This window comes from Lupinus angustifolius, chromosome LG07, assembly GCF_001865875.1.
Source record: "Lupinus angustifolius cultivar Tanjil chromosome LG07, LupAngTanjil_v1.0, whole genome shotgun sequence".
NCBI classification, from domain to species: Eukaryota; Viridiplantae; Streptophyta; class Magnoliopsida; order Fabales; family Fabaceae; genus Lupinus; species Lupinus angustifolius.
Window position 1 is genome coordinate 5932849 of NC_032015.1, and position 16168 is coordinate 5949016.

The window sequence follows — 16168 nt, forward strand, 5'->3', positions numbered from 1 at the left end:
TTTTAGCCCATTTTCAATTTAAGTCTGGCCCATTTTTCTGGTTGTGGGCTTAATTTTACATACAAGAATAGTGGATTTAAATACTTTTTGATATTAAGTTTAAATTAAATGGAAAGTTAAGATAATATTCCATTATTTTTACTTGTCTAGTTGGTGGAATGGAATACAATTTTCACTTTTTTTTAATTTGGACAGAAAATAATCCCTTCAAATTAGGGTGGAAAGAAATAATGTAACAATTTTATTTCATGTCCAAAATTCTAGTTGCTTTAAACATTACAAACTCAAGAGACTTTATCAAAACAATATTTTATTTTAAAACTTGTCTTTTAAATGTTCATAATTTATATCATATGAGACTTTAAAATTTTGGCTTGTATGAATCATATTTTCATGCAAATATATTTGTAAGCTCAAGTCACGGGAAAGAGATGAGAGAATAAAAAATATGGGAGAGCCACATAAAAATCTTTCTCTTCTCCTTTAGTGAGAAGGTGAGAGGAGATAAAAAATTTACATGTAATGACATAAATGTTTTTCAGTTTTTTATCTACTTTTTACTTTTAAATACTGTAGATAATTATCTTTTAAATATAAAACAATATCAATTAAAAATGTTAATTGAAATTATAATAAAATATATCATTTAAAATTATAATTTTTGTTTTTAATTAATAATAAAACATTATTTTCATCTCTCATTTCTTTATTTTATAGTTATTTTTGTCATGTGAATCATAACATCATCTCTCTTCTCATTTTTATCCAACCAAACAAAAGATAAAGAGAAAAAACATCTTTTTTTAATTCATTTTCTCTTATTCTTCTCTTATATCAAATATCACCAAAATCTATTCTATTTCTCATTTATCTCTTTCTCAATTCTTTCTCTCTTCTTATTTTCTCTTATGCAACCGAATAAAACCCAAAATTTCAAAGCATATGAAAACTTGAAAGCAACACAATTTAATAAAATTTACAACGTATTCATTCAAAACGATAATGTGAATGATATCTTACATCCATTGGTTGAGACACTATATATAGTAGTATCTATTATTTTAGATGTATTCACCCTTATCAATAATATATTTGAGCTAAACTACAAAAATCTCAAGCGGTTCTTTCCTTATTCCATGTAATTGAACTTGTAGATTCAGATTTCCAAGTGTAATGTTTACACCAATAAAATACTTTGAAGTATGAAATTTCCAATTAAATTTCATTTCCAAAGCTTAATTACAAATATATTTTTACGCTGAAAATAATATGTCTTATTTATATAATATATAAATAAAACTCCTACCCCTTATCATTTGTTATATGTCACTTTCTCCGTCATTTTTTTCTTCCTAAATGGTTTCATAGGGTAGAACATAAGGAATATAATATGGTAATCAATTTTCTTTCATTCCTCTTCTAGTTGAATTCAATAATTGATGCATCTCTTCCTGTCTTTTATGGTACATGGTTTCTTTGTCTTTTAGTGCCACCATATGAAAACACTTGATAATCCTTCTTCCTTTTCACAGTTTATGAAATCAAGCACTTTGTGACATAATTATAGCATAGCCACGTGATCAATACTATTTTGTTGATTTTGTTTGCAAAAGGAAAACTTTGTATTACCTATTTGACGTCATAGTCACAGTACTATTTTGGTGTGAGAGAGTTAGTGGTTTATAAATAAAACCATGCTCTGACTTCACTCTTCAATTACATCTCATGCATTTAATTGATTTATCTCTCATGCATGAACTTAGTTTTATTGTCTAGAGTGTGTATTCACTCTCCATTTATTCTTCATTTTATTTATTAATTTATTGCCGAGTTTCAACACTAGCATCTTATACTACCAATATACTTATATTGTTCTTGGTTCTTTAAAGTATTTTTCAAATTCTAAGTAGTAAAAGCATATAGTTGTTAATTTATTGTCTATGATACAATTTCAATGATAATCTGGTGTAGTATATATATTTATTTTGTACCGCAATTGAAGCTCCTATTTTGTACTTTTGCTTTATAAATTATTGATCAATAATAAACTAGTTGTTAGTTTTAGGTAGAGTAGAATTTAATTTGTTGTTTTGACTGTTAATGACGTGTGTATGAGAAAAGACTCTAAAGTCAAAGGAGATGATGACGAGAAAACTAGTTCAATTGTTGAACAATGGAGCTTATGTAAACCCAAGTGAGGGAGAAGACCATTGTGATCTTAGAGTTTTTCGTTGAAGTCATTCTCTCTGATTCTCTCAAAAGTTGGAGAGTCTCATAGATTAAGAACTCCTATGATGACTTATTTTCTATGTAAGAGTCATTAATCTTTTTCATGACGATGTATGTGTCGCGCCCTAATTTTCGGCTGCACGATCTGATTAGAGTCGTCACTACATTTTTCGATAAAAAATGTATAAAAAGCTTCTGGCCTAATGGCATTGGGCATTGAACTTTGATATCCATGTTCGGGGGTCGATTACACACTAGGGAAGATATTAACACCATAGTTGCTCGTTTAAACGGTACCCTATTATATTGCATGAATTATTAATTGTGTTATTATTTTATTATTACCAAAAAAAACTTTATTTTAATAATATGTCTCACAAGAGTGATCTTGATCCTACATATCTCCTTTATGGGAATCAAGATTACGTAGTTCTTTGAGTAGAAAAAAGTTCGTTGGTTAAGTTAATTTTATTTCTTAAAAATAATAATGTTTAAATTATTCTTGAAAAAAAGATATGAGCGAAGCGTAGCCCTACGTCCGATATCGCATCTCATACTAAAACTTGATTAGCAAATTCCAAATTTTTTGTTTTTTTATTTAAAGCTTTTTTTTTAAATATGAGCGAATCATAGCCCTTACATTTAATACCACAACTCATATCTTAAAATTGTGGTAATGTTATTTTAATATTTTTACAAATACATTAATTATATGACTTATCATCACCTCTACTATTTTTCATCTATATGTATAATAAAATATGTTAATGATAAGTCATATAATTAATGTATTTGTAAAAATATTAAAATCACATTGCCATAATTTTAAGATATAAGATGCGGTATTAGATGTAAGGGTTATGATTCGCTCATATTTAAAGAAAAAGTTTTAAATAAAAAACAAAAAAATTGGAATTTGCTAATCAAGTTTTAATATGAGATGCGGTATCGGACGTAGGGGGTATACTTCGCTCATATCTTTTTTTTCAAGAATAATTTAAACGTTACTATTTTTAAGAAATAAAATTAACCCAACCAACAAACTATTTTTTACTCAAAGAACTACGTAGTTTTGATTCCCATAAAGGGGATACGTAGGATCAATATCACTCTTTTCAGACATAATATTAAAACAAAGTTTTTTTTGGTAATAATATAATAATAACACAATTAGTAATTCATGCAATATAATAGGGTACCGTTTAAACGGACAACTAGGATGCTAATACCTTCCCTAGTGTATAATGGATTCCCGAACCTGGATATCAAAGTCCAAGGCCAAATACCACTGGGCCAAAAGATTTTTCTACATTTTTAGTGGAAAAAAATGTAGTGACGACTCTAATTAGGTCGTGCAGCCAAAAATTGGAGCGCGACAGTTGACGACTCTGTTGGGGATTTTTTTTAGAAAGTGAGGCCCATAAAAATTAAATGCATGGATTTTTATTTTTATTTTTAGTTTATTTTATTTTTATTTTATTGTTATCCTTTACAACACATTATCATATTAGCACAAGTATATGTTTTGTACCCGAGCATTAAATTAGAAGAGACATTCGCCTTGTCGATGAGGAATTTGCGTTTCACTTACATTGGCATGATGAACCACTCAGGTTGTTACCAAATATCATGAGCCTTAGGGTGTAGACTACATGCCTCACTTGTAATCCTTAGGGTATTTGGGTTTCCTCTCTTTGTGATGGGATGCAATCTGGACACCTTATAAGCAGACATGATAAGATGTTTCGTATAAATGCCTTATATCCCCACCCTAGGGTTAGGGTCTTAGATAACCCACAAAACCTATTAAGTATATCATATTTATGATATTGAATGCATACATGAATATATACGTACATGCATCCAAAAATATATTATTCGAACATTCATTCATTTGTGCATTCATTTAAGAATAAAAAAATTTCATTAATTGACTTATGCATTTATTCATTACATTCAAAAATAAAAAATCTTCATTAATGAACTCATGCATTTATTCATTACATTCAATAATAAAATCTTCACTGATTGACTTATGCATTCATTCGTTGCATTAAAAAATAAAAATCTTCATTAATTGACTTATGCATTTATTCATTACGTTCAAGATAAAATCTTCATTGATTGGCTTATGCATCCATTCATTGCATTCAAAAATAAAAATATTCATTAATTGACTTATGCATTCATTCATTGCATTAAAAAATAAATAATCTCATTGATTCGCTGATGCATTCATTCATGCATTCAAAAATAGAAATTATTTCATTCATTGAATTATGCATTCAAAAAGAGAAATTATTTCATTCATTCAATTATGCATTAATTCATACACTTTTAAAAAATAAATACATCATCCATACATATTCACCTATTCATTATTCATACATTCATAAAAAATCATAAACATTATACTTCATGTATTACTATAACATTTTATATCTTACCACATCATTGCATTCATCGTTGCAAACTTTCTCATATAAAAAACATTTCATACATGCATTAAAAAAATCATAAACATTCATACATTCATAAAAAATCATAAACATTCTACTTCATGTATTACTATAACATTTTATATCTTACCATATCATTGCATTCATAGTTGCAAACTTTCTCATATAAAAAACATTTCATGCATTCAAAGTTAGAGACATCATAAATTGTATTTTTTTAGTGGTCTCATGCATCGGATAAAAAAATAAAATTACATGCATTCATATACCTTATACATTATAAAAAGATTTGCATCCTCACATTATTCATACATCTCAAAATATGCATAGTCATACACGTTCCTTGCATTTTATGCATCATTTCGAGTTATATGTTACATATCAATCCATGTAATATGATAAAAAATGTTCACCTCATGCAAATCATGTATCACTAAAAATCATATATATTGAGCCAAAATGGGTGTGTTAAACAACATATATATTAAAAATTAGCGAATAGATAAAATAAAATACAAAATCCACAAGTGACTGAATAACTAACCATGAAATAAAAAATGAAGGTATCAATAACTAACTATGATTCTTACATTATTTTGGAGAGGATACAGTCTAGGTGTTTATGTAACACCCCGTTTTTACAACTTAAAAATTTGGACATCATTATAAAAATATGATGAAAATTTAAAGAAAATTAAAGGCGTGTTAGAAAATCAGAGTGAATTTAAAATTGATTTTCATTAACATGTTCAAGATACAAGAATATTCACCATTATCATTATCAAAAAACAAGGTATCATATTCAACCTCAAAACCATGATTTATATAATTATCTATTCTTAAGTATGCATCTTTACAAAATCGTTAATTTAATCTTAACATAATGATTATAAAAGACACATGTATACAATAAGTATTTTTCATAAAATATAACTTATACAATTAGTTCAAAAGACCAAAGGTAATCAAAGCCAATAATCCTAATATAAACAAGATACTTAACTAGACATCATAAGTTCTTCTTGTCTATATTTCCATCAATGGATATCAATAGAGAAACTGCAAGAAACTTGTTCATACACATACTATAGGCAAAATAAAAGATAAACAAAAGGGAGTAAGAACTAACTACAACGACCGCAACATGAAATTACATAGAGAAATAACATTAAAGTGAGACACCTTATAACCATACTATAATCAAACAATGTCAAACATATGCAAATGATGCATGAAGTTAATGTTTTATACAAGAGGATATTCACATCCTCAATTAATATATCTTTCATGCAATGCAATATGCAAATCAACCACCCAATCACCACCAAATTACAATACCCGAAGGCCAAGATCCTAGTGGGAAAGCAACCAAGAGTACAAATATCCTTACAGTGGCAAATAATAATATCCATTATTGTCCAGTATCTCTATTTGAGGTGCTTACATGGTAAGCCCATTCCGTTTCAGGATTCCTCTCTACCGATCATGAAATGCCGCAATAAGATGTCACATATCACTTAGTTTGCATGTAGGACTATCCTGATCATACGGGTAATGAACCCGCACTCTCACACCTAAGCAATCCCTCAAGGCTTCTTAGCTAATCATTGTCATTGTGGCCCCTATTCAAATCACAATGATATTTCTATCATCGTGTCTTTCCATTTTCTCCAACTTTAACTACAATAATGCAGTGTATGCACACTAAACAAAGTTAGCCCATTAAATCTTTTAAGAGTTAATTACACTGACACATCTTGAGTTTTAGTGAAATTATACAAACCACCCTCATTTTTCTACACCTACACAAATATTTATAATCCAATTCAATTAGTTGTTAAGTTGTTGATACAAGTATTTTTAAACTTAATAATATTAGGAGATAAAAAAATAGCACAACGATTATAGTTCTATTGATATGTGTAATGATAATGAGGGCCGAACATTTAACGTATTAACTCGTCAATTTTTAAACTCATTTACAATTTTTAGTTTTCGAGATCATAAAATTAAGTTCTTCCACACTATGATATTGTATATATTTAAACTTTGTCAAGTTTAACAATAGGGATATTGAATTTTGAAGGTATATCAATTTCAAAACAAGAAAATTTTAAATTCTTTCTTATACTTATAGAGATAATCTACATGTAATATATATATTTTTAATCATGCAGCAAAAAATACTAACTCATACAAATGCACGCGTAACTCGCTAGTTAAATTAATAAAATTTTAATATTTTTTATAGTGTTATCGGTTTAGATGGAAATTAAACATCTTCAACAATATATTTAGCTCATACTTTATATGGGTATGAGTTCAAATCTCATCAATATGAATAATTCAGTGAAATATAACTTATCATTTCTCATACAAGTTTTTTAAATATGTGAGGTATGATATAATATGAGAGAGTCTTTTTTATACTATCAAATGTATTTTTCTTATATTCTTAAGTAATAAATTAATCTCTTTTAGAAAGTATAAATATCTATCTCGACAAATATTATTATCACGAATTGAATTCTTTCAGGTTCATTTAACATTTTATAAAGAGTCATCGAATTAAAATAACAACAAAAATTTCAAAACTTAACGAGACGTCTTTTAATTAAAGTGAAAAAACGTATTTTATTATATTTATTGATGTTATATTGGAAAAATAATTTTACCGTTTAGAATAACCTATATGTATGTTCCCTTTTTTACCCAAAGATAGTTCTAAATCTACGCAAGGACCATGGAATTTTGAAAAGCAAAAAAAAAATCTATGAAACTTGTATCACAAATATGAATATATTATTATAATAAAGTTTTTGCTTAAAATTACTATACAATCATTATAATCGTATTAAATTAAAATCGATGAAAAAAGGAATTTAACTAAAAATATTTTTTATGTATATAAAAAGAAAGAAAGACATTAACTCCTAGGCTTCAATATCACTCACACATAGAGAGTGGAAAGGAAAAAGGAAATGGTTCAATATATATCCATAAATAATTTAATATTTATACTATGTATATAATTAATAGATCATTCACCATTATATTATTTTTTGAAGAGTTAATGACTATTGAAAATGAATAATAAAGTAACAATATATAAAACTTTTACACTATAAGTACATACATTTTATTTTTTTTATTTTATACTATTAACACATTTATCATTTATATGTTAATGAAGCTTTGACTTAAAAAATAATATAAATGAATAATAAGTGATGTATTTATCATATACTTTTTTTTTTTTGTAAATATTAATATTATGAAACTTGAGTTGTAAATCAAGTTAGAGGCAATCATATTATGTTTAATTAGTTTAAATTATTAATCTGTCTAATAAGACTATGTGATTTCATATATAATTAACAATTTTTTAGTGAATATATATGAATGTAAATTTTATATAATTAATAATTATAAATAATTACCAAATTTATCCATCTTAATAAAACAAAATAATGTTTTATTTATTTTTGAAACTTTAAGTGAATAACCCATTTTCATTTTTCATGTTATTCCATTTTAATCGTGTTTAATAAGATTAGATCAATTTTCCCTAATTTGAATCATTCAATCATGCGTAAATTATATTGACACCCCTGAGTTTTAGTAAAATTACACAAACTACCCCTCACTTTTTTACACCTACACAAATTTCCCCTAATTTTTATACTTTCATTACATTGACCACCTTTGCATAAGAAATAAGTGTAATATTTTTTAAACAAAAAATGTGATAAACACAATTACGTTAAACAGAACATGATATATTGTGGAGACAAGTCCAAATAATATATGAGTCAATATTTCTTTATTATTTTTGGTTCGTTACACCATATTATAAGAACAATTTAAACAACATTTCTTTATAATTATTGATGCATTTTGTAAAAAAAAATAATAAAGATACATTGATTTGTATATTATTTAGACTTGTCTACACAATATATCATGTTTTGTTTAACTTAATTGCATGTACCACATTTTTTGTTTAAAAGATTACATTTATTTCTTATGCATGACTGGTTAGTATAATGAAAGTATAAAAATTATGGGAGGTTCGTGTAGGCATAGAAAAGTGAGGGATAGTTTGTGTAATTTCACTAAAACTCATGGGACGTCAGTATAATTTACTCATCAATCATTTATTTAATTAAGATTATAAATCATAATTATCTTAAAGTTCGATCAACAATGGAATTGGTCGGACTAGGCGAATAGTGCGATCACATCCTTTTGAGTAAATAGATATTAAACTAAAAGTAAAAAAAAAAAAAAAGCAATAAAGAACAAAGTTGATATCATCTGCAATGGGGCCAATTAAAAACGGTGGATGGAAGAACGGACGGCAAGGATGAAAAGGAGTAATGATGAGAAAAGGCAACGGTGGAGATAAAATGAAAAGCGTTAGCACAGTGAATTAAAATATCTGAGCAACTAAATCCTCATCACACTCCTAACGCTTGCGTGGAACCCACTCTTCTCATGGAAACAAACAAAAACAAAGTAAACAAAATTGAGTTATTATCATTTATTATTATATATATATATCCATTAGGTATTTTCACTCTCTCTCCTCACTTTCTCTCTCTTCAACCAGGTTCATCTTCTTCCCCCTTCTCTCTCTGTGTTTCTTATTTATTTCTTTATTTATTTTCTATTTGATTTTTCTTACGCTTTCTCTTCCTCTGTTTACGAACTGTGTGATTTTAGTATTCGCTCAGTTTGTTTGATTTTTGTTTTTTCGAAGTGCAGAGGGATTTTGTATATTAGAGGATCTCATGAAATCGCTGGTGGATCTTAATTTTATTCATGATCATGACGGCCCTTGAAAATTCAGGTTTGTCTTAAGCTTGTAGTTTTGTTTTGTTTTATGTAATTCAATTTGGTTTGATTTTGATTATTAGCATTTTTTGGTGTAATTTGGTTTTAAATTATGTTATTATTTGTTTTTTTGTGTGTATATGATTGTGGTGGCATTTGTTTGCGCTTCACTTTTCTGACAATAAAATGAATTGAAAAAAACAATTGTTGTTGAGAGTTTTGGATGATTGTTCAATTTTGGTTTGATGGCGGGTTTGGTGTGGTTGGATGCATTGTGTGTGAGAGACTGAAAGTTAGTTTTGAAATGGTGGTTTTGTACTTGGTTTAGGTCCGAATCTACTAGTTAAAGTTAAACTGTGAAGAGTGGTGGGTAGCGTCTCGAAGAAAGACAGGAGTTTGAGTTTGATGGATGTTGTCATTGTTGTGGAGCTGAGGTGTGAAAAATTTAGAGCCTAACACTGGTGAGTGGGGTGTTGGTTAGGTGCTTAAACTAAAAGCCATGTTATTTTCAGAAGTTTCAGGTTAACATGGATCAGATGAAGTAGAATTTTTGAGTTGACAAATTGCATACTTGGTTTCTACAAAGATATTTTAACCAATTGTTGATTTGTAGACAATGAATTGTACTAGAAATGATGTATAGTAGGTTAAATTACAGGTTGATAAAAAGGGCACTCTTTACTAATATTATTGTTCACCTGTGTCTGACATTGATGCCCAGAGCTAGATACTCTATCCCAGCCCCACCGTGTGCCATAAATTTATCATTTTCACTGATGTTCCAGGTTCTGAGTTCAATCTTTTTAATTCCTAAATTCGACTTCTTTTTCTAATCCTGATCTCTTTTGAATCCCCATCTATTGGCTGCAAATGATCAAAACTATCTTAAATCAGTGTCTAGTGATTTAATCTTTACTGTCACCCCGTTAGGTCTTCCTGTTTCCTCTGTTGCTAGTTTGATACAGTTTCCATCTCCTGTTTTACTAAGTGTAGGGGAAACACATGCCTTTTCTTTTCTTCTGCCCATATGGGTCACTGTAGCATGGTAGTTACTGTAGTTAACTCCGGGCAGCCAACCCCAAAAATGCTATTGCAGTAATAGTGGAAACAATGTAAATATTTTCCGATACACATTCATCATCAGTACTCAAAAGTAAAATTCATCTCTTAAGAGCATAAGAAACAGAGGTAGGCTTTACCAGAAGGCTGAAACAGAGGCACCGAGAAACAGGAGTGCAGATTGCTAAGACAGGGAGTCCAGGGGGTCAAAACAGAGTAAAAAGCGGCAGGAAACAAAGCTTTTAGAAACTTGCTGAAAAAGAGTGCAGCGAATATGGAGCAGGTATAGCCCATTAGAACTTTCCAAATCATGGATGTGTTTCTTTGATGAAACCAAAACAGGGACAAGGAGTTGCAAATGCGAGGACAGAATGCTGGGAAGTCTCTATGAGAGACTCATATTTGGGTGATAAGTTTGTCAGAGAAAGAAGAAAGGCTGCTAACTAACCCTAAGAAATTGGTTTAAGCAAGGGTAAACTAGAGGTTACTTGTGTTTTAGTGAGGATAAAGTAGTAATATGTGTAGTTTAGGAGAAGGCTAATTAGAGATTTGATGAGTTTAAGAGAGGGTCAAAGTTTGAAAGGGAAGATCTGGCACTATTTATCATCTCCTATTAACCACACCTTTGCCCTGCAATATGTCGTAGACATGTATCTTAGCATCAGTGTTGCATTGCAGTTATGATTTGATCAATGTGTTAGTAGGTTTGAAGATACATGTACCCTGTCATCATGTAACCTGCACTGTACTGGTATTGTCCAATTGCAATAATGTAAAAGAATGACAATTATTGTAACAAAATTGCACATAAGAGAGGGTGAGCACCAGAGCAATGGTACCGGAAACAACCTCTTTGCTTGTAAGGGTAATGCTATGTACATCTACTCTCCTCAGTCTCCACTGGGGGAGCTCATGCATTTGGTCTCCCATCTTTAATAGTGCACATAACTTATCTACACTGTATCTTTATTGTCCATTTATAAATTTTAGTAGTCACACTTTTCTTTATAGATTAGAATCGTGAAACTTTTGTTAAGCATGCCATAAACTAAATGGACTAGAGAAGGCAAGTGGTGTGCTACACAAGTTTAACTTTGACATCTGTGTGGTGATTGTTACTTTCATGCTACATTGACTTCTCTTATTTTTGTCAACTTTTGGAAATAATCAAAGTATCAATTGCCTTAATAGTTAATACTGCTGAAAAATATTGGTCTCTCGTTTGAAGTTCAATATCCAGGGATTTGTTTCTGTATGAAATATCATTTGGACAGGCTGCTAGGTTTTAATGTTCACACTATAAAGTTGTTGTCTACCATTTCCCATAAAAACCTCTTACTAATGGAGAGGTAAACAATGTGTTGGTTTGAATTCATTAAATAGTCTTTGATTCAGGTAATAGCTGGAGTTGGATAATAATTCTTTGAAGTATAATTTGGTTTGCAGTCCAATATTTGTTAATGTGTGTTCATGTTATCTTAAAGTATTCAGTTTTAGTAATAGTTTTTTTTAGTGTGTGTGTTGGGAGATATCTTTTGATCCTTGATGTTGCAATTTAAGTATTTGAAAACTATATTACTTGTCAATTATCATCTCTCAGGAGAAGCTGAATTTTAGTTTCAATTTTGTCTGCAATCTGTTACCTTTGTGTAAATCTGACTCTCTTGGTGTTATATGTGTGCAAACAACTTTTGTAGTATCTGACCATGTAGATGCAATCATGCAAGATTTCAGTAGATGTTATGTTGAGGCTCATTTTGATCTTTATTCTTTCTTTTTGTGCAGGAAATATGCAAATAACCTGTGAGGCATCTCTAAAATGCCTCCAGGGCAAGGGTTTCCCTTGCAATTTTCAGCGTAATGGGAGTTCTTTGGAAGGCTTTACGGAGCTTAAAAGTGAGCATGGTACTCATCCAGGTGGGGATATTGCTGAACATAACCGCCATTTTTGCAATGAGTTTCTTGAGCCTTCCAATGAACTTCGCACTATATCTGCTTATCACCGTGATTACAGCACCTGGAAAACCTGCCATGTTAACTCTCACAAAGTGCAGCACTGCCAAATGAATCCTTTTGAGAGCCATTTTTACCCTTATCCTGTCAATAACCAGCTTCAGTATGTCCCGATCAATATGGTTCCTCAAGGTTACCCACCTGAGCAATATCAAGAATTTCAGTATTTCGTGGTCATCGACTTTGAGGCTACCTGTGACAAGGATAAGAATCCACACCCTCAAGAAATAATTGAGTTTCCATCTGTCATAGTGAGTAGTATCACTGGCCAGTTGGAAGCATGTTTCCAGACATATGTGAGGCCTACCTGCAATCAGCTTCTGACTGATTTCTGCAAGGATCTGACTGGTATTCAGCAAGTTCAGGTGTGTTAAGGCAAACTATCAGCTTTACTTACTAGAAGGAAATGATGCAAAAAGAGTAGGTTAAACCATTATATGCCTTTCTTATGTGATTTTTTTTACTCTTCAGTTTGTTGTTAACTTGTTATTGAGCTAAAATTACATTGCTATGCATGTGCATACCAAAGATCCTGTTTATATAATACTTGTAAATGGTAACTCCCTTCGCACAAGGGAGAAGAATTTCTGTAGTGGTTCATACCCATCTCTATTGAGCAATAATGTATGATTTTTCTTCTTCTTGTTTTTTAAGGGTGGTGTTGGTGAAGTTGTTTCTAGCACTGTCTGGTTGGATGATTAATATCCATTTTGAGGTTGACCCAGTTAATTAATGTGGTGTAGAGGAAGGGTTTCACTTAGGTATGGACTGAGTTGATGTTCTGTGGCCCTACATCACACCCTTTTGAACACATGATAAATTGCCCCCTTAACTGACCTCGAGTGATAGAAATTGTCCTATTTTTATTCTACTTTGTATAACCTGTCTATAGCTGGCCAACTATTACATTTTTCTGTTTATTCTTGCCTGTCAGTTTAGATTGCTAACTCTCTTTCTTACTCTGTGGTTTAGGTGGACAGAGGTGTTACATTGAGTGAGGCTCTACTTAGGCATGATAAATGGCTTGAGAAGAAGGGAATAAAGAACTGCAACTTTGCTGTGGTTACTTGGTCTGACTGGGATTGTCGGGTGATGCTTGAATCCGAGTGCCGATTCAAGAAAATAAGGAAGCCTCCTTATTTCAACCGGTAAATGCTGCATTGTAGAAATGTTTGATTGATGACATATGTTTATAAGGATTTCATTTTCAACTGGCTTTTATTAATCTGCTTCTTAACTTGCTTCTGTCAGATGGATCAACTTAAGGGTTCCTTTCCGTGAGGTGTTTGGTGCTGTGAGGTGCAATCTAAAGGAGGCTGTTCAGATAGCTGGCTTGGCCTGGCAGGGTCGTGCTCACTGTGGCCTTGATGATGCCAAAAATACCGCTCGCCTCCTAGCACTACTCATGCACAAGGGCTTTAAGTTTTCCATTACCAAATCCATAATGTGGCAGACCGTTGCTGATGGGCCGTTGATGTGGAAGCAGTCTCCGGAACATGCGAGCCTTTTCCCTCAATACCCCTACAAGGCAAAGGATGTGAGTACCTCCTTGGTTCAGCAGTATCACCCTTTCTGTTACTGTGGGGTGAAAAGCAGTAGGGGCATGGTGAGGAAGCCAGGGCCAAAGCAAGGGAGCCTTTTCTATGGATGTGGAAATTGGACTGCAACTAGAGGTGCCCGCTGCCATTACTTTGAATGGGCATCTACCCTTAACTGAAAGTGAGTTCACCTTTCAGTATGCTATGATATTCAAAACCTAAGTTTTCTATTATATATTGTGTAAAAAAGAAGTGGAAAAAATGAAAATGGGGAAATGGAAATGGCTTATATATGGTGAGTTTTCTGTTTCATGAAGTGTAGAGAAATTAGCTATGGATCAATTTGCTTATTACTGTGACTGCTAAACATCAAAGTAGTCTTTGTTAAGGAGATTTAAGGGAGCTTCAACCTGTAAAGCAGACTTATTGAATGGACTCCAATGTGAGGAATATGGGGTAGTTAGGCTTCATGCTTTTGCATGATAAGTTATCTTTTAAATAATCCGTCAATAAAATAGGTGGACTCTGTTTCCTTGCTCTAATCTCAATTACTAGTATGTTTTCCTTTGCCTCTTTCATACTATTATAGTGTATATTGGGGTTTTAACCTTTAAACTTCCAAAGTGATAGCCATCAAAACTAGAAGGAAAATGTAACCTTGAAATTTAAATGAATCGTTTTTTAAGTAAATTTTCTCAGTGCTATATGTCTTTCAATTTTTATGGGATCTGCATAATAAACGTTTTTTTATTTAACGAAATGCTATGTCCTTTGAAAAATCAAATTCATGTCAACTAAACAAAAATGAATAATTATTCACCGATTACTGCGTTACTCTATAAGTCGCGTGGCAGTTTTAAATTGAGCCACTAAATTTATGGACCCGATTTACATGAGAATGAATATTCATAGGTGCTGCGGTGAAAAATAAATGAGACCCTTATTTATCAAGAAAATAAGTGGAATTTGTACGTGGGAATTTAAACGAAAAGAAAATTCAAAGCAAATGAATGAGTATACATTATTTAAAAAAATTTAATTATCTAAAATAATTTATATTAACGTTTGAAAAAAATTCTCATAGAAATTGTTCCGTGATATCTTTTCTTACTCAATTATTATTAGTACCAATTGAATAATTTTTTTTATTTTTTTATGATATTTTTAATAGATATTGATCTCATATTTGGTTGACAATCCCTCAATTTAATTTTAATCAATTATATCATTATAATCAATAAAATATTCAACAAACTCATAATAAACAGAATAATATATGTTCCGAAGGAGTTAGATTTTTTTATAAGAATAAAAACTATGTTTTTCCTAAATAAAAAATTATCCCTTATTAATCATGAGTTATGTGTAAGGTACTTGCTGTACATGCACAAGCCCTACTAATTTAAGATATTGTATAAGATAATTGAATATTGTGTTAAGACTTTGCAAAGATACCCTGCGAGACACCTTTAAAATCTAGTGTTGATGCTTAACAAAGTTAGGATAATCAAGTATCTTTTTTTATAAGAATCTAGTCTTTACATAATTTAGAAATATTAATTTATATTTTATGATTTTTTTTAATGAAATGAGACTTTCAGATTAGGTAGGATACAAAGTGGTACAAGAATAGAGAATGTGATTCATATCTATTGAAGAAACTATATGTAATTGAGGGTGTGCAAATCCTTTATTTATAAAAAAAAAAAAAAAAAAATGTACTTATAATTTTATAGGCCTTAATTTTTTTTGTAAACGATAAGATATGATTCATGAAAAATAAATAGTAATATAATATTTGATTATTTTATAATATTGTAAATATGCAATTTAAGGAACTTTATAATCATTTCTTTGAGATAAATATTCACTTGTTTCTTTTTTATATTTTGTTTGAGTCTGACTAATTTATTCTCTAGATATGATAAAACTAATTGAATTTATAAAGTTTATTTATATGATTTTTGCTCAACTGATTTGATAGTGTTTGATAACCAACTTCATACTTATATTATTGATATGTATAATAGTGTT

At 30.3% G+C, this 16168-nt stretch overlaps 1 protein-coding gene across 2 annotated transcripts; it reads left to right on the forward strand.

The window, feature by feature from the left end:
* Positions 9255 to 14676, forward strand: LOC109352015 (3'-5' exoribonuclease 1-like). Of its 2 annotated transcripts, XM_019593776.1 has the most exons (6): positions 9255 to 9300; positions 9456 to 9540; positions 12369 to 12961; positions 13569 to 13744; positions 13848 to 14059; positions 14093 to 14676. In XM_019593776.1, the coding sequence occupies exons 2-6, from the start codon at positions 9513 to 9515 to the stop codon at positions 14311 to 14313; spliced, it is 1230 nt and encodes a 409-aa protein (XP_019449321.1). In that variant the 5' UTR covers positions 9255 to 9300; positions 9456 to 9512; the 3' UTR covers positions 14314 to 14676. The 2 variants fall into 2 exon arrangements, with proteins under 2 accessions (XP_019449321.1, XP_019449320.1); XM_019593775.1 differs by having other exon boundaries at positions 13848 to 14676.

What these genes read in the sequence shown, in the direction of transcription:
- LOC109352015 (XM_019593775.1), top strand. Translation starts at nt 9,513, where the DNA reads ATGATCATGACGGCCCTTGAAAATTCAG. An exon ending in GACGGCCCTTGAAAATTCAG is followed by an intron (nt 9,541 to 12,368) that starts GTTTGTCTTAAG and finishes CTTTTTGTGCAG; the next exon opens with GAAATATGCAAATAACCTGT. An exon ending in AAGCCTCCTTATTTCAACCG is followed by an intron (nt 13,745 to 13,847) that starts GTAAATGCTGCA and finishes TGCTTCTGTCAG; the next exon opens with ATGGATCAACTTAAGGGTTC.